The sequence below is a fragment of the Danio rerio genome, chromosome 5, assembly GCF_049306965.1.
Source record: "Danio rerio strain Tuebingen ecotype United States chromosome 5, GRCz12tu, whole genome shotgun sequence".
Classification (NCBI taxonomy): Eukaryota; Metazoa; Chordata; class Actinopteri; order Cypriniformes; family Danionidae; genus Danio; species Danio rerio.
The window spans coordinates 74,643,508-74,666,946 of NC_133180.1; the positions used below are offsets into that span (position 1 = coordinate 74,643,508).

Here is a 23,439-nt window from a genome sequence, read left to right on the forward strand (position 1 = left end):
TCACTGAGCAGTATAGCGTCCCCGTCACTATACTGGGGCATTAGGACCCACACAGACCGCAGGTTGGGCGCCCCCTGCTGGCCTCACTAACACCACTTCCGGCAGCAACCTAGCTTTCCCATGTGGTCTCCCATCCAGGTACTGACCGGGCGCAGCCCTGCTTAGCTTCAGTGGGCGAACATGTGAGAGTCTAATGATGGTTTGTTCTGTTCGGCTAATAATACTGGCCTTGGTTTTAAAAAAATATTAAAAACTGCTTTTATTATAGCCGAAATAAATCAAATAAGACTTTAAACAACTAACTAACTAACTAACTACAGTGTAGATAATAATAAATAACTAAAGTTGATAGTTATAGATTAATAATTACATTAGAAGGCTTTCATAAATGGATATTTTAAAACAAATTGCTAAAACTAAAACCGAACATATAACAAATAAATGAGAAAAGTATAATTAAAAAATAATAATAATTAAAAAACTGTATCCATACATTTTAAGTCAGAATTATTTTTAAAGTATTTAAAGTAATTAAGTTTACCAGAGCAAGGAATGTTTTACTGTTACAACGGGGGGAGAGACAGAGACAACTGGAGCTAAGATCCAATATGCAGGTTTATTCAATCTCAGGCAAGCAATGGTCAAATCAGGTGTAAACAGGTATATTCAGGCAAATCCAGAGTCGTAATCAAAATACAGGCAATAGGTCGTAAGGCAGGCGACTAAACAAGATAACAAGGAGAAGCTAACTAGGCTAAGGTCCGAACACGGAGTAATAAGACAGGGAAAACACGTTGTAGTGTCATTACAGGATAAACAAGACTCAGCCACCAGGATGGGTGAATGAGTGGCTTATGTAGGGTGTGTAATCAGTCTCTGAAAGTCTTCAGGTGTGCGAACGTAATCAGGCTAGATGAATGAGCAGGCGTGAGTGTGACCGGAGAGCATGTATGCATATGTAGTCCAAGAGAAAGCGGAAGTGTAGTCCATGGATAATGTGAGAGAACCAGCGATCTCTGGGGAATGATCGCTGGTTATCATGACATTCACAGTATGTCTGATAATATTTTTTCTTCTGGAGAAAGTCTTATATGTTTATTTCGGCTAGAATAAAAGAAGTTTTTCACCCCCACCCACCCCTTTTTTTTATTTTTTTTTTTATTTAATTTACTTATTTATTTATTTATTTATTTTTTCTGTAAATTTATTTTATTTTCATTTTTATTATTATTAATATTTTTTTTTATTTAATGCATTTCCTTTTCATAAAAATTTTTTTTATTATGTCAATTTGTCTTTTTTTTTCAATTTATGTATGGTTAAAAAAAAAAAGAAAAAACAAAAATACCTTTGTAATTGAATACCTTTAATGTACTGTACCTTTTGTCAAAAACACAATAAAAAAAAATAAAAAAAAGAAGTTTTTAATTTTTTTAGACACCATTTTAAGGTGGCCTAATTAACCTAGTTAAACCTTTAAGTGTCACTTTAAGCTGAATACTAGTAATATTACTAGTATTAATATTATAGTAATAATGCTCAAATATCATCATGACAAAGATAAAATAAATCAGTTATTAGAAATGAATTATTAAAACTATTATGATTAGAAAAAAACATCTTTCCATTAAACAGAAGTTGAGAATAAAATATACAGACAAGCTAATAATTATGACTTAAGTTGTAATACTAAATCTTTGTTATAATCAGAAAAAAGCACTATTTTCTCGGCAATACATCCTCATTGATGCAAGCATTATGGAAATCAGTGTCCTCTCAGTGATCCCACCGGCACACAGACGGTCACGCTGGCACAGGCAAACTGATGCCCAGACTCACCATTTAACCACTTGGACATACTATTAGTGACACACTTTTAAAGGGACACGCAAAGGTAACGGAAATAAAGGTTCACACACACTCCTAAACTATGGTAGTCACTGTAACACCCTCCTCTAAAGACATTTCTTATAATAAATCTTCAGATACAGGTGAAGAAAAAAAAGTCACATCTTGAATGACCTGTGGGCGAGTAAATCAGCAGGACAATCAGTGAACAATCCCTTTAAGTCATTGAATCCCCCTCTGGACTCATCCTCAACCTTTACTTGTGCCAAACATCATTTCCCCTGCAGCCCATTCACATCTCCCTCTCCTTGAGTCCAGTTTAACATGATCTCAGCTCTTTATTTACTATCTTTTATGAGAGAAGAGTAACAGAATTGATTGCGCGTGAGATGCATATATAAAGTAGGCACATATTGCTGTTTTATAAGGATGTTTGTGCAATTTATGCCGTCCCGTCATGGTTATAGAGATATGCAGATGATCAAGCCGACAGCTCCAGTCACAGCAGAGCTTGTTACGCAACAGCGCTGTGCCTGTCTATATACTGTTTACAGCAGCAATAACAACACCTACAGACTCACACACATATTCATAAGCAAAGCAAGGCGTGCTCCAGCTAATTCATTTACACTGTGCTTTATATAATAACTCCTTTCCAAAATCTGACAAAACATACATAACAGTCTACCCTGTGTATATCTCCATCCATCCATCCATCCATCCATCCATTATTAGTGTCTTCCTTCCTTCTATCTGTCCATCCATCCATCTATTCTCACAGTTGATAGTTTGTTTCTTTCCTTTCTTTCATCCTTCCATCCATCCACCCATCCCCTCATCCATCCATCCCTCCATCAAGATATTAAAATCTTGTTTAAATGCATTATGAACAGCAGCTAAACTAAATCTTTTCTTTGCTCTCTCCAGTTTCTTGGCATCCTTCCCTCCATCCATCTATCTATAGTTTGTGTTCTTTCCATCCATCCATCCATCCATCCTCTGTTGTTTCCTTACTTCTTTCTTTTCTTGCCTCCTTCCTTCCTTCCTTCCATCCATCCATCCATCCTCTGCTGTTTACATCCTTCTTTATTTCCTTCCTTCCTTCTATCCATCCTCTGTTTTTTCCTTCCTTTCTTCCTTCCTTCCATCCTCTGTTGTTTCCTTCCTTCCTTCATTCCATCCTTCCTTCCTTCCATTTATCCATCCATCCATCCATCTATCCATCCATCCGTCCTCTGTTGTTTACATCCTTCTTTCTTTCCTTCCTTCCATCCTTAGTTTTTTGTTTGTTTGTTTCTTTCTTTCTTTCTTCCATCTATCCTTCCCTCCTTCCTTCCATCTATTGTTTTTGTTTCATCAATCGATCAATCAATCAATCAATCAATCAATCAATCAATCTATCAATCTATCTATCTATCTATCTATCTATCTATCTATCTATCTATCTATCTATCTATCTATCTATCTATCTATATCTATCTGTCTGTCTGTCTGTCTGTCTGTCTGTCTGTCTATCTATCTATCTATCCATCCTCTGTTGTTTCCTTCCTTCTTTCCATCCTTCCTTCCATCCATCTATTGTTTTTGTTCTTTTCATCCATCTACCCATCTATCCATCTAATTATCTATCCATCGATGCATCCATCCATCAATCTATCCATCCATCTATCCATACTGTCAGTTGTTAGTTTGTATTTACTTTCTTCCCTCCGTCCATCCATCCATTTATTTTCTCAGTTGTTCTTTCCTTCCATTCATTCCTTCTATACTGTCAGTTGTTTGTTTGTGTTCTTTCCTTCTATCCATCTAGCCATCCATCCCTCAATCTATCCAGTAAAGAGTTCCCAGATGATTTGTGTTTGCTCCTGAATCCTGTGTGTGTGTGTGTGTGTGTGTGTGTGTGTGTGTGTGTGTGTGTGTGTGTGTGTGTGTGTGTGTGTGTGTGTACTTTTTTATCCTCATCTCACTACCTCTCAACCTACAGCCTGTCATTTAGAAATGGAAAGGGAGAGAGAGAGAGAGAGAGAGAGAGAGAGAGAGAGAGAGAGGGTGCAGAGGAATGCTTAGGATGATTTCACTTTCCTCCTTGGCTCTTCAAATGTGTTAATATCAGCTGCACCAGTTCAGTTGCCATGGACACCAGAATCTAACTGTTTCAACCACCTGCTTGTTCATGTGTGTGTGTGTGTGTGTGTGTGTGCGAGCGTGCTACACTCATCAGGGGAAAATCCCACATCCCCATTTTATATCTCAACTGTTTCTCTTAAAAAAGCAATGAGAGTTTTCTATGCACCAGTCAGCTTTTAGATTTTTTGGGGGCCACAGCGGAATGAACCACCAACTATTCACATTCATTAACACTCATACACTACGGCCAACTCACCTATAGCGCATGTGTTTGGACTTGAGGGGGAAACCTGGAGCACCCGGAAGAAACCCACACCAACATGCGGAGAACATGCAAACTCCACACAGAAATGCCAACTGACCCAGTTGGGACTCAAACCTGTGACCTTCTTCCTGTGAGGAGACAGTGCTAACAACTTAGACACCCAAAAATAAATCTCATACTGTGCTTATATTTTCAAAGATGCCAAAACCTGAAATAAATTCATCAAAAGATGAAGTCCGGAAGCAAGTGATCTAAATTTATCTCTCAGCGATTGCTTTTTTTATGCCTATTTTTATTTCCTTTTAGAAGAAACATCTCAAAACTTGCACAAAGCAAAGTTGCCTTATTCATTCATTTTTTTTAGCTTAGTCTTTTATTAATCTGGGGTCGCCACAGCGTAGGGATTCAACGATTACAGATTTTGGTTGTGCGATTATAGTCTAAGGAAAAATAACGGTTATCATCATTATTATGCATTCATTAATTTCAAAACACTGCTAGTTTAGAAAAATGACATGAAAACTCCTTATATTTTAAAGTGTTGTTTATTACTGCTCAGTAACCAAATAATAAAACACAAAACAATAATAAAAAATAAACAATAGTCATATTCGTTTTAGACTTAAAAATAAGTGAAAAAAGTTATGCCATTTAAGCATAAGTAATAATTTTACACAGAAAATAAATGTCAAAAAATTAAAATTTAAATAAATTAATTTAAAGAAATTAATTCATTTTAAAACATTATTTTAAATGAATAAAATAATAAATTACAATAAAAATACAATGTAAATAAATTTATGTAATTTTTTTATAAATTTAAATAAATAAATTAAATGTAAATAAATTAAAAAATAAATGAAAATAAATAAATACAATTTAAATTAATTAATTAATTTAAAATAAATGAAAGTATATAAATAAATAAAATTTTAATAAATGAATTTAAAATAAATTAATACATTTAAAACATGAAAAAAGAGTTAAAATAAATAAAATTTAAAATCAATAAATAAATGAAAAAATAAATAAGTAGTATTTATTTAATGTCAATCTAAGTAACATAATAGGTAAGTATTTCCCTTTTACAGTGAAGAAATATATTCAAAGGCTGCTAAACCTCAGTCTGAAAGGCACTTTTGATCAACTATAAAACAAACTTGTTTGGTATTTTTTATTTTGTGTTTTTTTTCTCAGTGTAGGGCGCTCACGGCATTCTTTCAACTAGTAGGTGCGTCTGGAAAGCACAAGTCAGTCGCTTCATATATGCAAGCCACGCACCTCCATTGGAAATAATGAATTTGCACAGAAGATGTGACTGGCCCTTAGTTAATAGCCTCAGCCATAGTTAATCCAGTGTGCAAAGTGTACAGTACAAGCTCAAACTACGACTTAGTTGGCATCATTTTAAGTTGCAGCAGTTTTGTTCCATGCAGAAACACGGTGTTGAGAAGCCTTACTTAACCCTGACAAATTAAATTGTGAAATCAGTTAAGTGTTGCATCCCTTGTTGTATCCAGCATATGTTATATGCAGCGGGTGCCCTTTCCAGCTGCAACCCATCACTGGGAGTATTTGTGTTATACTGCAATAAAAAAGACAGACCCCTTCCTGATAAAATCCCCAACAACATATCAAACACCGACCCCTAGAGGACACTATTAGCACTGCATGTACTCTTCTAAATTCAATACACCAGATTAGACACAAATAAACCCAAACATGACCACAGATCACTGGAAATTTGGAAAGTAAAATCAATCTCAGGCACTTCTGAAGCGACATCAGTAATCATCAGTCATATTTAGCCACTATGACTGAATAATTCTGGACATCCAGTATCGAAGCTGAAAGCGTAACTTTGAAAACATATTTGCATCCTGAGTGACGTTAAGCAGAACAAGAAGAAAAGCAGGGGTTTTTCTTGTGTGCAGACATATGAGCTGTCAGAAATAATAGGGTGAAGCTGCAAAGGAAATGTAAGAGTCTACCTGTATGGATATATATTGCTCTCTTTGTGTGTGTGTGTGTGTGTGTGTGTGTGTGTGTGTGTGTGTGTGTGTGTGTGTGTGTGTGTGTGTGTGTGCTCATGTTACTGCAGTGAATATGACAGCACAGAGAATATGATGACTTCAGGCAACAGAGACAAACCGCATAGAAATATGAAAGCAACTGCAAACACAAGCTGATGTCGAAGCAATGCAGTAGACGCTGTAGAAATGATTATGCAACGCCATCTTTGTTGTCATCTATTTAACTTCTCACAACACTTTCTGTCAATTCTACCGATTGAGTTTTCTAAATGACTTTGCAGCTTGAGTTTCTTTATCTGTAAGTGAATTTGCAGTTGTTAGAAAGTGCAGTAAACTAGCAGGCTGACGCATTTACAGTATAAGCATACAGTTAAAGTCAGAATTATTAGAGTTTCTGTTTAATGGAGATAAGATTTTTTTAACACATTTCTAAACATAATATTTTTAATAACTCATCTCTAATAACTGATTCATTTTATCTTTGCCATGATGACAGTAAATAATATTTGACTAGATATTTTTCAAGACACTTCTATACAGCTTAAAGTGATATTTAAAGGCTTAACTAGGTTAATTAGGTTAAGGTTGCAATTTAAAATTTAAATAAATCAAAATAACTCAATTCAAATAAGTTGAAATAAATCAATTTAAAATTAAAATAAGTTGCAATAACTCAATTTAAATACATTACGATAATTTACTTATTTACTGATTTAATTTACGCTGTAAAAATGCTGGAATCCACACAAATGATTTTTGTTGAGACGAAATAAACGAATTAAGTAAACTAAGTAGTTTTTATAAATTTAAGTTGATTGAACATAAAACAACTAAGATTGTCCCAAAAAACCTTAAGAAATGTGTTGTTTAAACTCATTTTAAAAAGTACTTTGAACATACAGCAAACATCTTTTTTGAGTGTACTTATACAATAATACTTATTCAAATATGTTGACATAACCCAATTCAAATAAGTAAAAAAATCTCAATTCAAAATTCAAATAAGTTGCAATGATTTAATTCAAATAGGTTGAAATAACTCAATTCAGATAAGTTGCAATGACTCGATTTAAATAAGCTGAAATAACTCAATTCAAAAATCAAATAAGTTGCAGTAACCCAATTCAAATGAGTTGAGGTAACTCATTTCAAAATTCTAATGAGTTGCAATAACTCAATTCAAATCAATTTCAATAACTTACTTATTTACTTATTTAATTAACTTATACAATAATATTTGAATATGTTGAAATAACTCAATTCAAAATTTTAATTAATTGCAATAACTATTAAACAAACTTGCAATGACTCAATTTAAAAAAAGTTTAAATAATTAAATTCAATTGTGTGGAAAATTGTTCCGAAATTTAATTAAAATTGTTTAACATTTTTTGGGTATATAGGTTAAACAGTATCCTTGTGTACAGTGATATTGGGCCTGGACTACAGCTCATGCATATTTGTGGCAATAGTATGGGTCAAATATGGGTCAAAATTACTTATTTTTCTTATTACTTATTTTATACTTATTTTTTATTTATTTATTTTTTATATTAAGTAAAGATTATTGCAATGGTTAGATTGTTTTTTATTCCCCAGATTCCAGATTTTCAAATATATCTTCATATCTTGAGCTAAAAACCGTTCTATCTTAACAAACCCTTTAATCAACTTTCAGATAATTAACCAGTTAACAAATAACGTGTAAAAAAAAAACAACGTACACAAAAATACAGAAAATAAATACATAAAAATAAAGAAAAATAATATATGTTAAACAAAATGTCAAAACATTACAGTATATATTGTTTTTCTTTAGTTTCGTGTATATACTGTGGAGTTTTGTTTTTTCGTGTTGATTGTTGACAGGTTAATTAGGATTACTGTTGGTTTCAGATGTAATTAAAAAATTATATCCAAGGTTTTCCTGTATTGCCTTTTTGACCATATCATTCGAACAACTGTTTTAGATGAAACCAGCAACAAAACAATAGAAAAAAAATTATCGGCAGTGAGTTTCCTCCACAGTTATGATGATGGCATTGGCTTGTGGCTGATGAAGTGACATGAAGATGAAGGTTAACTGATCAGTAAAACATCTTTGGTCTTACCAGTGTGGAGACGGCAGACGTGTAGAGCGGGGTTTGACCAGAGGACAGCAGCACTGGCTGGGAAAACAACAGCAGAGGAAGCAGGATAACTTAAAAACTACAGCACAGGAATAACTAAAGCAGAAAAACAGAGCCTTTGATTAATAGTTAGGAGAAAGATGCGGATTATTCTTTGGCCATCTAAATCTAATAAGCATTTTAACCCTAACCATACAAATATTGCTCAGTAGGTAATTGAGTAGTAAAAAAGGCGCTTTAAAATAATAACGTGACCCAAGTTAGCTAAATAAAATCTAATGCATTAAATCAAAGGCTCTGTTCTTGGCTCTGAAAAGGAAATTGGAAAACTTAATTGGTAAGAATGTAAAAAAAAAAATGGTAACCTAAAGGATCTCAGATGTTTTACTGAGATCAAAACTCAAAGGTTTAAATCAGGTGTAAAAAATCTCTCTCTCAAAAAAAAAATCAAGGTTACCACTTTTTTGTGTGAGCAGGATTAGAGGGAGACATTGCATTTGTATTTCTTACAATGAGTGCAAATTAAGAAAAGAAACCGTATATAAAAAATAAAGACCCAGGAGGAGGGGAGGAGATGTTCAGCTTGTTTTTAAATTACACTAAATAAAACCTAAAAATGGCAAGATCTATATTAAAGTTTTATTCAAGTGAGAAATAGAGCTTCACAATTAATCGTAAAAAGATCCCGATCTCGATTTGACGATCTTATCCAGCATTTCTACGATTCTGTCATATTTTCAAGTTCAGGTGGGAAGCAATGGTGGCCGCACAAGTCTTCACATTGTGTTGAAATCTAAATGGTTGAAAGAGTCACAAGCTGTATTTATAAGATATAATTCAACCCAAAAATGTCATTTCTGTCTTCATGTAATGATGTATTTGAGGCCGCGAAATCACACGTGATGTGAGCTGACCGTCAGCTGTTACCACAGGGAGAGCAGGCGCGAGCGCTGAATGAAGTTTACTTTAGTGAACAGAACCGGCATAAGCTGCGAATAACCAACACAATCTCACGGCAATTCGTAACTTTTTGATTTAGTGGCTAATTCGTATAAATTCGTACGGTCTAATTCAGTGGCTCTCAAACTTTTTTTTTATCAAGTACCACCTCAGAAAAAAATTGTCTCTCCAAGTACCACCAAAATGAGCAGTATTGAAATACAGTAGCGTAGTAGGGCCCAGTAAAGCAGCTACAGCTCTGCACAGTTAAAAAACGTGGCAGATTACCTCAGAAATATAGGCTATATGTCATATATGGCACATTACATTCATCATTTTTGATCAATTTTGAAATATGTGTAGCATGTATATTACATATTTCATTCCCACACGTACCACTAGAAGGAAGCCTGCGTACCACTAGTGGTACACGTACCACAGTTTGAGAACCACTGGTCTAATTCATACAATTTAGTACGACTTGCTCATCCCCCAATGACGGTTGGGGTTAGGGGTGGGGTTAGGTGCCACGCCTACTTTTTAAAATCTTACAATTTCATACGACTGAACTCGTACGAATTCGTACAAATAAGCCACTAAACTGGCAAAACGTAAAATATTTACGTTTTCTCGTGAAATCAGGCTGGAATGATAGGTAATAGAGTTGTAAATAACATTAAGTTTGTGGCACAGAGTGATCGTTTGGGAGCCGCTCGGGAAGTGAACCGCTCTTAGCAGTGAAAATGAAACAGAAAGCGTACACAGTGTTGCCAGATGTGCAAAAATAACGAAATGCAAAAATAACCACCCAGTCTTCTGTATTCATGAAAATCACGTCAGTGACAGATTTTAAGCAGAACATGACAGATTGTAAGCATATGTCTCAAACACAATAATTCAACATCAGAATTATCATCAGCATTAATGACCAGGACAAATCTAAAGACTGTTCAAGTCCACCGTTCCAAGTCTATACAACATTTAGCATTTTAACCAACAGTACAGCTACACAAAGCCTATAGCTGTTTTACCACATGTTTGAGAGTAACAATAGTAATAGCCCACTCATATTAAACTTTATTTTACATCTACAGTATCGTGAGAATATCGTGATCTTTATTTTAGTCAAAAAAATTGTGATTCTCATTTTAGCCAGAATCGTGCAGCTCTAACCCAAACCTGTTAACCAGTGTTCAACTGAACTGACACAAGATGATGGAGATGAAGTAATGATGATAAAGAAAGAGCAGAGTTTATTGAATAATAATTAATACTAATTAGTTTAATTTAATTTTAAAAAATAATTTATTTATTTAGTTTTGTTATTTATATCTTTGTGTATAAATGTGGTATTTTACCTTTTATTTATATACTTATTTAGTGTATAGGTATGTTTTCCAGAGAATGTCTTGTTTGGTGATTTGTATCAGTGCGTATATACAGTTGAAGTGAGAATTATTAGCCCCCATTTGATTTATATGTATATTTTTTAAATATTTCCCAAATGATGTTTAACAGAGCAAGGAAATTTTCACAGTATGTCTGATAATATTTTTTCTTCTGGAGAAAGTCTTATTTGTTTTATTTCGGCTAGAATAAAAGCAGTTTAGAATTTTTTAAACACCATTTTATGGTCAAAATTAATAGCCCCTTTAGGCTAATTTTATTTCGATAGTCTACAGAACATCGTTATTCAATAACTTGTCTAATTACCCTAACCTGCCTAGTTAACCTAATTAACCTAGTAAAGCCTTTAAATGTCACTTTAAACTGTATAGAAGTGTCTTGAAAAATATCAAGTCAAATATTATTTACTGTCATCATGGCAAAGATCAAATAAATCAGTTATTAGAGATGAGTTATTAAAACTATTATGATTAGAAATGTGCTGAAACAATCTGCTCTCCTTTAAACAGGGGAAAAAAATAAACAGGGGGGCTAATAATTCAGGGGGGCTAATAATTTTGACTTCAACTGTATGTATCAATATTATGTATATTTTAATGTCTGACCTAAGATGAACCTAATAAAATATATTTTAAAAAATGCATACAAAAGCACAAAAGATCAAGTGCTAGCAACAGATTGATGATTTCTGTGATTTTTTATATCATGGTATGGTATACACTTTATAGATTTCCCTAAATCAACTAAACGTATTTCTGTGACTGTAGAGCCCCCTACAGTTGACTAAGAGGAATGCACTGGTGATGTACAGTACACATTCATTTGTTATGAAGATAACCAAAACATTCACATAAACGTCCTTTAAGGGGGAAAAAAGAAACAGAAGTCTTATTATGAATTAATAAGTGCACACATCGGAATGCATTTGCTTTAACCCCATAAAGAGATAATCACCCCCCCCCCTCCCCTCCTCCAAATAATTAAGTGTACTCATCATTTACTTACAGCCAAGTGATTCTAAACTTATTAAATTCTTATTAATTTCGTAAAACAAGATATTGTGAAGTATAGGCATGGGCTAGTATAAGATTCTGACTATATGATAACCTTGAATCTGAATATCACAGTATTGAGATTACTGCTCAAAAAATATAATCTTTTTAAGTGAAGGTTATTTATAAACAAATTTCGAGAGGATCACGTGCTTATGATTGTTCTCAGCTGTTCCAGTATCAGCTCATGATCGATTATCCAATCAGATGATTCCTAACCCACTTTAAATAACCAGTTTTCTTATCTCAATATCTTTGTCTTGAAGAACACAGCCCCCCACCACCACCATTAACCTTAGTTTCCCTCCTTTTCAAAAGGACGACACGCCAGGCCAGTGATTAGCACTGTTGCCTCACAGCAAGAATGCCTCTGGTTTAAGTCACTACTAAACCAGACGGCATTTTTGTGCGGAGTTTCGCTTGTTCTTCCCGTGCTCGTGTGGGTTTTCGTTTGTGTTGTTCCTAAACCTTGGTGACAAGATTTTTGTCAGGTAGTGTATTTGTATATTATTTATTTTTTATATTTATATAAATGCCAAATGTGAAATTGTCAGATGTGGGTGTATGCTGCAACTAAAATCTCTCTACAGAGATAAATAATGTTTAACTAACTAACTAACTAACTAACTAACTAACTAACTAACTAACTAACTAACTAACTAACGTATTTCCAGTGAGCCTGGGTTGCATTTAGCAGTGTATAATCTGGAGCTGTCCTTGGTGCTGAAAAGTTCCCTGCGGTTCCAGCAGATGGCGCTGTTGTGCAGTAATGAGTGGTTAAATGGCTTCAGGTGTTGCTTCTCAGCATGATAAATCCTTTACATGTACGAAATGTTGCGCTTTCCCAAAATAAACGCCGAAGATAAGAGCTCTCAACAGGCCGATGAAATCTCATATTACACGTTCCCTGAAGCCGCTGGATGATCACTGAAGCCCCGGAGGTTCACTCCTGACCCAAATCCATCTGAGAGCTCACTGATAGAAAGACTCCCACAGGAACGAGCGTTTCTCCAATTCCCTGCTCACTTACTCACTGATAAACACTGTCAAACACTCCAGAGTTCAACAACACAAAACAAACCAATTTTTAAGCATTTTAGATATTTCTATAATCAGTCTTATTTAAATTGCTTGATTGTAGCATTGCTTTGTCAAATATTTGTGTATGTTGACCACTAAACTAACTGACCATTGCTTGCAAACACCTACAAACATATTACTTTCGCACACAAAACAAACAATCTGTTTGTTTATTTCATAATTTCCTTAGTATCCATGGTGTGTGTTCAAACAACGTGCAGTCAATTTGGTCAATTACTGTAAATAATGCCTAAGTTATATGGTGACTGTGCATAATTCCTGCTTTTGATTGGTAGACACACACTTTCAGAAAAAAAATACACGAGCTGCCACTGAAGAGATACCCCTAAAATAACTTTAAGGTACCAACATGGATCCTTTAGGTACTAATATATAACTTTAAAGTAAGATACACTCTCATGTGAACTGTTACTGGGGTGGTACCTTTTCAAAAGGTACACGTGTGTACTTCAAAAGTACATATTGGCACCTTAAAAGTATATATTAGCACCTAAAATTTTTAAGAGGAACACTTTGTACTTTTCAGGTGCTAATATGTACCCTTGAGGTATTAATATAGACCTTTCAGGTACAAATTTGTACCTCTTAAAAAGGTACACCCTAGTGACAGCTCACATACCTTTATTTCTGAGAGTGTATGGATTCTTATAGGTACAAATATACAACTTTAATGCACCAATATGGATCCTTGAGGTACTAATATATCAGCTTAAGGTACAGTATGGATCCTTAATGTAATAATATATCATTTAAGTGAAGTGATACCCCTAATATAACTTTAAGGTACCAACATAGACCCTTTAGGTACTAATGTATGACTTCAATATGGATCCTTTAGGTATTAACATATAACTTTAACATACAAATTTAGATAATTTAAATACTATTATATAACTTTAAGCTACAAAATGGATTCTTTAGGTAAAATATATAGTTTAAGGTACAAATGTGTATCCTTTAGGTACTAATATATAACTTTAAGGTATAATATGGATTGTTATAGGAACAAATATATAACTTTAATGCACCATTATAGATCCTTGAGGTACTAGTATATATAACCTTAAGGTACAGTATGGATCCTTAATGTAATAATCATTTCAGTTACTAATATGGATTCTTTAGGTACTAATATAAAACTTTAGGGTACAAACATAGACCCTTTAGGTACTAATGTACCCTCTCAGAGATAAAGGTACAGGAGCTGTCACAGGGGCATATTTGTACCCAAAGAGTACACAGCAGTACCCCAAAGGTGCATATTAGTGCCCAAATGTACCTAAAATGTACCTTTAAGGAACCATTATGGACCCTTCAAGTACAAATATGTACATTTGAAAAGCTACTGCCCCATTGACAGCTCTGTACTTTAATTTAGTGTATAACTTTAAAGGACAAATATGGATCCTTGAGGTATTAATATATAACTTCAAGTTACAAACTTGGATCATTTAAGTACTATTATATAACTTTAAGCTACAAAATGCATCCTTTAGGTAAAAATATATAATTTAAGGTACAAATTTGTATCCTTTAGGTACTAATATATAACGTATATATATAACCTCAAGGTACAGTATGGATCCTTAATGTAATAATATATAATTTGAGGGTAACACTTTACAATAAGGTTCATTAGTTAATGCATTTACTAACATGAACTAATCATGAACAACACATGTACAGCATTTATTAATCATAAATGAACATTTACTAATGCATTGATAAACATCCAAGTCCATGCTTGTTAACATTAGTTAATGCACCATGAGTTAACATGAACTAACAATGAACTACTGTATTTTCATTAACTAACGTTAACTAACATGAACAAATACAGTAGTAAATGCATTGTTCATTATTTGTTCATGTTAGTAAATGCATTAATTAACATTAACTAATGAACCTTATTGTAAAGTGTGACCAATTTAAGTTACTAATATGGATTCTTTAGGTACTAATATTCAACTTTAGGGTACAAACATAGACCCTTTAGGTACTAATGTATACTGTCAGAGATAAAGGTATACAGGAGCTGTCCCTGGGGCGGTATATTTTCAAAAGATACATACAGTATTTGTACCCAAAGAGTACACAGCAGTACCTCAAATGTGCTTATTAGTGCCCAAATGTACCTTTAAGAAACCATTATGGACCCTTCAGGTACAAATATGTACATTTTGAAAAGCTACTGCCCCATTGACAAATCCTGTACCTTTATTTCTGAGATTGTATAACTTCAAAGAACCAGTATGGATCCTTGAGGTATTAATATATAACTTCAAGATACAAATTTGGATTATTTAAGTACTATTATATAACTTTAAGCTACAAAATGGATTCTTTAGGTAATAATATCTAATTTAAGGTACAAATTTGTATCCTTTAGTTACTCATATATAACTTTATGATATAATATGGATTCTTATAGAAACAAATATATAACTTTAATACAACATTATGGATGCTTGAGGTACTAACAAATAACTTCAAGGTACAAACATGGATCATATAATTGGTAATATATACCTTTAAGCTACACAATTGATTGTTTAGATAATAATATATAATTTAAGGTACCAATATGTATCCTTTAGGTACTAATATAACTTAAAAGTACCAATATGGATCTTTGAGGTACTAATATATAACTTTAAGGTTCAATATAGATCATTTAGGTAATATTTTATGACTTAAGTTTCTAAAAATGGATCCTTTAGGTACTGATATATAACTTTAAGGAACAAATATGCATAATTTAGGTAATATTGTATTATTTAAGTTACTAATATTGATCCTTTAGGTACAAAGATATAACTTTAAGCTACAAATGTGGATGATTTAAGTGCTAATACATAATTTTAAGCTACAAAATGGATCCTTTATGTAATAATATATAATATAAGGTACAAATCTGAATAATTTAAGTGGTAATATATAACTTTAAGCTATAAATTTGATCCTTTAGATACTTATATAACATATCATATGAGCCTGTGTCAATTGTAGCCTCAGTTTCCTGTTCTTAGCTGACAGGAGCAGCACCCAGTGTGGTCTTCTGCTGCTGTAGCCCATCCGTCTCAAGGTTGGACGTGTTGTGTGTTCAAAGATGCTCTTCAGCATACCTGGTTATTTGAGGTACTGTTGTCTTTCTATCAGCTGGAACCAGTCTGGCCATTCTCCTCTGACATCTGACATCAACAAGGCATTTGCGCCCACAGAACTGCCACTCACTGGATTTTTCCTCTTTTTCAGACAATTCTCTGTAAACCCTAGAGATGGTTGTGCGTGAAAATCACAGTAGATCAGCAGTTTCTGAAATACTCAGACCAGCCCGTCTGTCACTAACAACCATTCCGCATTCAAAGTCACTACTTCAATCACCCTATTCCCCATTCTGACGCTCGGTTTCAACTGGAGCAGATCGTCTTGACCATGTCTACATGCCTAAATGCATTGAGTTGCTGCCATGTGATTGGCTGATTGTGCACTAACAAGCAGTTAGACAGGTGTACCTAATAAAGTGGCCGTTGAGTGTACATTCACCGTACAGAATCACATAGCGTACAAAAGCAAGGTGAAGATGTACAATTACAGCCCGATTCTTTTTAAAAATGAGCAGGCGTTACAAATACACTGATTTCAAAATGTAATTCAATTACAGCTCTATTATATTTATTATAATCCAGAAGGTATAGTTTTTATTGAACAGATTATAAATAGTTCACATTCAAACACTTACACTGATTAACCTAAGATTAATTTGATTCGTTTGTAACATCCTTATACTGTAAATATCATGAAAGCAGTACAGTTAAGGCATCCTTTGGTAATATGTGGATGTTTGTGTGTTGCGTTTCACATGCAGACAGATGGTACCACAGATACACACACACACACAGAGAGAGAGAGAGAGAGAGAGAGAGAGAAAGGAGGAGTCGCCTGCTTTCTGACCTTCATGTCAAGCCAAACGCCCTTCACACACACCCACACACACACACAAGCATGGAAATGAGCATCATGCTAAAGTGCTTTTACACCAAACATATTAGCCGACCGCTAAGACGCATGAATGACAGCATATGGTATACCTGCACATGAATTATCGTTCATCATCTGGCGTGGATGTTGATATGATTATTCAGAAACGGTGGCTAGTGTTCCTCATGCGTGTTAAAATATTTACAAGGTCAGTCTAAACATGGAAAGTATCTTGTGTGTCAGTATTGTGTGTTTGTCTCTCTGTGTGTGCGTGTGTATGCACAAGTGTGTCTGAGTAAAGTCAGTGGAGGCGGTAAAATCTGAGTATTTGGGAGGGTTTCATAAGCCTCCACACATAGAATACACACACACACACACACACCTATTGAAAGCAGAGAAAACCAGCGAAGCAGCAGGAAGTGAACACAGAGGTCAGACGGAGACAGTAAGGCAGGTGGAGAAAGAAAGAGAACAGGGCTGGCACTGAGAAATATAGTGCAGTAGAGCAGTGGATACACACACACACACATACACACACACACACATAATAAAAGAGATCGATTACGTGGATAACACTCCAAGCACATGTAAACATTCACAAAGACAACAGCAAGACATCAAGTGGAGAATGGTAGTGAACATGTATTATAGTGTACAGTGTGTGTGCGCGCGTGTGTGTGCGCGCGTGTGTGTGCATTTTTGCTTATAGAAATTCATTCATTCATTTATTTTCTTTTCAGCTAAGTTCCTTTATTATTCTGGGGTTGCCCCAGCAGAATGAACTGCCAACTTATCCAGCATTTGTTTTATGCAACGGATGCCCTTCCAGCTGCAACCCATCTCTGGGAAGCATCCATACACACTCATTCACACACATACACTACGGACAATTTGTAGCTACCCAATTCACTTATAGCGCATGTCTTTGGACTGTGGGGGAAACCGGAGCACCCGGAGGAAACCCACAAGAACACATGGAGAACATGCAAACTCCACACTGAATTGCCAACTGACTCAGATGAGGTTTGAACTAGTGACCTTCTTTGCTGTGAGGCGATCGTGCTACCCACTGCATCACCCAGCTTATAGAAATACAGTTGTTAAAATTAATTTGTCAATAAATAAAAATTACATTTATTAAAAAAAGAAAAAACTTGGTTATTATATGATGTATATGTACACAGCTGTATTAAAAATAAATAAAAAAAATAAATAAACAACAGTAAAAAAAAAATGAATTAAAAATAAATCTTATATGCACTACCTGACAAAAGTCTTGTCGTCTATCTAAGTTTAAGAAACAACAGATATTAACTTGACTTCTAGCTGATCATTCGGTATCAGAAGTGGCTAATATGAAAGGCAAAGGCCTCTAGATTACGCTTATTTTATGCTTGTATTACGTTTATTTACGCTTACTTATACCAAATTCTCACCCTGTTATTTTTTGGCTTCTGTTTTTATTTTACCCACTTTCTGGAACTGTTTCGCCGGACTCAATCTCCATCCCCTCTGCGTCTCAAGTACGCTGACGTATTGACCTGATTCTAAAATGCGGAAGGGCGCCTATTTTCGCGATTGTTTTAAAACTTCCGATTCAGTCGCCTATGGGGGAAATTACTAGGAATAATAAACGACAGAAAACGGTCAAACTCTACAAACAAATGTTTGCATGACTATAGAGACCAAGTAGAATAATATAATATGGAAATGTCAGTTTGCAACATCAAGCAGCGTAACGAGCAGTTTGTAACGTCTAAAAATTAATGGAAGTGGATGAGACCGGGGCGAGGCAGTGGCGCAGTAGATAGCGCTGTCGCATCACAGCAAGAAGGTCGCTGGTTCCAACCTCGGCTCAGTTGGCGTTTCTGTGTGGAGTTTGCATGTTCTCCCTGCCTTCGCGTGGGTTTCCTCCGGGTGCTCCGGTTTCCCCCACAGTCCAAAGACATGCGCTGTGGCGACCCCGGATTAATAAAGGGACTAAGCTGACAAGAAAATGAATGAATGAGACCGGAAGTCTCGAGCCAAAAAGATTCAAATGGCTGCGCCCGCTCGTCGGCGAAGAATTAGGTGAATAGACGAATTACCATGTTTGTAAACATTCAGGATGTGTGCTCAGGAAGATTGCAGGAAAAAAAAACGGGAGCGCTAGCATTTACAGCAAGGGAATGACATCCAGTGCGGAGTTTGTTGTTGTCTTAGAAATAAGTTATATTGATTACATATTATATATATATATATATATTATTTACATAATGCTTTCAGCGTATTATAACAGCTCGTCACCCAGTAATAAGCACAGTGATTCAGCAAAATTAACGTTAAAGTGAGCAGCGTTAGTCTGACAGGTCTATTTGCGAATGCACTCTCCCAATGGATAATAGATATGATTAAATGACCAAGCGTCCAACCCCAAATATACAATCTCATTGAAGCTCCAAGTGATTTAACAAGAGAGAAGTTAAAGGTCTACAAGTCTTTGGATGCCATCAATGTTGATCTGTGTGGTCATGTGCAAGAAATAATGCTCCATGATTACCAGATTCAACACTATGTAGTGCTAAAAACTGAGATTCTGCCTAGCCAAAGACAAGGGAAGAAGACGGAGCAGCCTTGGTGTCATCTTTGACTCTGAGCTAAAATTTGATCTGCAAATTAATGCGGTTGTCAAAAATAGTTTTTTCTATTTTAGATATATTGCCAAGCTGAAGTCAGTCCTCTCTTTCAGTGATTTGGAGAAGGTTGTTCATGCTTTCATCTCTTCTCGTCTGGACTATTGCAACGCATTGTATCTGGGTGTGAGTCAGGCCTTTCTCACGCGACCGCAGCTAGTCCAGAACCAACCCAAGCTCATTCTGAAAACGTAGTCCCGCGGACGTTTCTGGAGACAGAGGAATATGTCCCGGGGGGTACGTACGGCTGCGTTTATTTTTTTCAAGCGAACGCTGCGGGGCGGTGTGACGCTGTTTCGCGCTTGCCTTACCTCCTTGTGGAGGGCTTCCCCGCTGCAACTCGTTTGTCCACTCAGCTCACCGTGTACGTCGGCAGGTTAGAGATGCAGAGAGCAGTCGACCACGGTGACCGGTTTTGAGTCCGGGGATGAGCGTTCCAGCAATCAGGTAAGACAAAAACAGAATCCCAAAAATTAAGTGAACGAGTTTCGTAACAGGGTGAGAACGCTGTGAAATCTGAAAACGTGGTAGAAAAAATAAAATTAAATAAGGGCTTTTATTTTTTTGGACGGCTTTTGTAAACTGTTGCTCGGGTTTAGGGAAGCGAGCGGAGAGGCGGGTCGATCGGTAAAATTGGTTGGGTTCAGGGAAGGAGGAGGGCGGGTCGGCCGATTGGTTGGTCGCGCAGTCAATCATCCGGTCAGTCGGACAGCGGCCTCTGTCGGGTTCACGCAAGAACAGCGCGGGCGCGAACCGCACTCACGAGAGGCGTCCGAGGTGCGAAAAAGCACACAACAGCGGCCTCTCGCATATTCACAAAAACAACTGCAGCCGTACGTACCCGCCGGGACGTATTCCGCGGTCTCCAGAAACGTCCGCGGGACTATGTTTCCACAATGAGCCTGGGTTGTCCAGAACGCAGCTGCCAGGCTCTTAACAGGCACAAAAAAACCCAAAACACATTACACCTGTACTTGTTTCTCTACACTGGCTGCCAATCCAGTTTAGAATTCAGTTCTAAGTTCTGTTGTATGTTTATAAATCCCTCCATGGCCTGGCCCCTGAGTATATTTCTGTGCTAATTATTATGCACCAACCCATGAGATCTCTTCGCTCTATGGATCGTCTCTATTTGCAAGTTCCTAGATTAAAATGTTGAGGTGATAGAGCTTTCTCAGTAGCAGCTCCAAGACTTTGGAGCGATCTTCCACTCACTTTAAGAACAGCTCAAACTTTTGAGTCTTTTCAGAGGTCACTGAAAACACTTATTTTCTTACGCTTTTAGTCATGTGATATGAGTTTATGTGTTTTGGTTTTGTGTACATTTGCATGCATTTGATGTGTTTTATGTACAGCACTTTGGTAATCATTGTGGTTTGTGAAAGTGCTATAGAAATAGTCGAGTCGAGTTGAGTTTTTGATTTCAGGGTCTTTTCTCTGAGAAACGGCAACAATATTGACAGCCCAATCTTCGCTATAGAGTGTGTTTATATAACTACACATACCTTTATTGGTGAGATGTGCGTGTGAGGAGCGTAACTGTGCATGGAGTCCATGGCCGCCAGGTTCTTATCGCTGGTGTGCAGCATCTCTGCGCTCTTGCTGTGAGCCAGGTGGGCGGGGCTGTGCTCCAGGGGCGGAGTCTCTTCATCCTGATACCGATATTTCTACAACACAAAGAAAACAGAGGTGAAGTCACAATTATTAGCACAATTTTTTATATATATATATATATACAGTTGAAGTCAGAATTATTAGCCCCCTGAATTATTCATGACTGCATGTGCTTTCCGAAGGCAAGGCAGACCTGCCAGTGCCAAGCTGTGAGATCCTACCTTGATGACTGGGTGAGAACCCGTTTACGGACCCACAGCACACAGTATTTAGCCGTTCTTATAGGGTCGTATGTGTTTGTTTCGATGATCCACAGGGTTTGTTGCATGTTTTTCCCCGCGATGCTGTCAGGGCCGATACAGCAAAGCTGTGTAGGTGCTGCAAGCATTTTTGTTGGGAGAGCAGTACAAGAATCCCCCAGATTACCAGTGTAACAGTGTGAAAAATACTTTCATTTTGACTCGTTTTATTTATTTATTTTTATTTTAATTCATGGAAGTAGAAACTAAAAGCAATTTGTTTTATTTTTATTTGCTGTTTACCATTACTAGTAATCTTTTTGTCAAACTGAAGTATCATATGTTATGTTATAATGGTTATGAACTTCGCAATTTTGTTCTTATTGTTTATGGTTAATCAGTGGTGTTTGGATAGTGGAACTAATTTTGGGGTGATGTTTGAGGGGGGAGCAACTTTAGCGGAACACTTCTGGCTTTCTAGAGAGTGGCTGCATCCGAAACCGCATGCTTCCATACTATATAGTACGCTAAAATCAGTATGCGAGCCGAGTAGTATGAGAAGTACCCGGATATATATATACATACATACATATATATATATATATATATATATATATACATCTTTTCAGAATAAACAAGTTTCATCTATGAAGTGGTCGTGGGTTTTGTGACTTTGTGTTTCAAGCAGCAGGGCTAATGGTTAAAATAGAAAGGGGAAGAGACCTGCTGCACTGAGTCTGCATTCAGACCCGGGGATTGAGAGATAAGTACTCATTTAGTGTTTATATAAACACGATTCTCTTTACAATGATATAAATTGTGGTTCCGGTATGAAATTACGAATAACAAATGTAGCAGGGCATTCAATTACTGTTTGCATTTTAACTTTGTAAACTTTAAACTCATGCGTCTCCTCACGGTTTGTGTCTCATTTTGTGAGCTAACTGACAACAGTTGTTCGCTCCCCTCCTTCTACCCTGCAGGCCACACCCACTGTTGCCTCTGATCGTGGAGCTCCACGCACACTATGATGCATTTTTTTTTTTAATTCTGAGGTAGACTTGAACCGAGAGTGAGGGGTGTCATGACCCTTTAAGATGCCGCAAACGCTCTACAGAACAAACCATCATTATACTGTACAATGACTTGCCTAATTAACCCAGTTAAGCCTTTAAATGTCTCTTTAAGCTTAAAAATATCTAGTAAAATGGGGGGGCTAATAATTCAGACTTTAACGTGTACATCAACCTATATTCTGCGGATTTGCATTATAGGTTTCATATGCACATTAAAAAGAAGCAGAACCTAATTTCTACAAAAGCAACAACAAAAAAGGAAGATGATTTTTTTGGGGCTGGATATGCTACATGACCCAGAAGAAAGTTTTGCAGGGTAAACTGATTCATCTGCTTCTCATCTCTTTCAAGCTCAAGTCTCTCCCGTCTGCAGTAGGAGATAAATTAAAGATCAGAAGATTTCCTACAATCAAAGCTCATGGAAAGGTGAACACCAGCTGGATTGAGACATTGCAGCATTTATAACAACTACAGCTCAAGTAATATAAACCTTCAAGACGCTGAACGCTGTTTGAAAGAGTGAATATGAAGGATTCGTGCCACTGATGGAAAAAAAATAAAATAAAATCACAATAACATCTTCTGCCTCATAATTAAGAGTTACTTTATTCCCCAACACAGACTCATTGGAAACACATGCTTTAGTTTTTGTGAAACAGCAGACTTAAACATACTTAAACATACGTTTGAGTGCAGGTTATAAGTAGAATGAACACTAGGAGGCAGTATGACGACAACAACTTATGTTCCTTTTCACACTAATAATATTTACAGGCAAGTATTATTGAGGAATCAATGATTATATTAGTGCAGTTCATCACACAACACCAAATAACTTCCACAAAACAACAGTGTTTTTAATGACTTAATCTTAATTTTTAATTGTATATACATTTGTCTCTCCTATCTATCTCCATCCAAACTTTTCTAGCGTGATCAGTTGACTCAGTAGCTCA

At 36.0% G+C, this 23,439-nt stretch overlaps 1 protein-coding gene across 6 annotated transcripts in view; it reads right to left on the reverse strand.

Annotated features, from left to right (window-relative positions):
- dlg4a (discs, large homolog 4a (Drosophila)) overlaps nt 1-23,439 on the reverse strand; it is a 226,871-nt gene that overhangs the window by 91,048 nt on the left and 112,384 nt on the right. For 3 of the 6 annotated variants that reach the window (XM_009302021.5, XM_009302020.5, XM_009302018.5), the window contains exons 2-3: nt 21,060-21,221; nt 8,385-8,441 (exon numbers count right to left, since the gene is read on the reverse strand). In XM_009302021.5, the coding sequence (XP_009300296.1) occupies nt 8,385-8,441; nt 21,060-21,221 (219 nt within the window). The remainder of the gene's footprint in view (nt 1-8,384; nt 8,442-21,059; nt 21,222-23,439) is intronic. The other 3 variants (XM_073951680.1, XM_073951679.1, XM_009302019.5) reach the window with 1 other exon arrangement.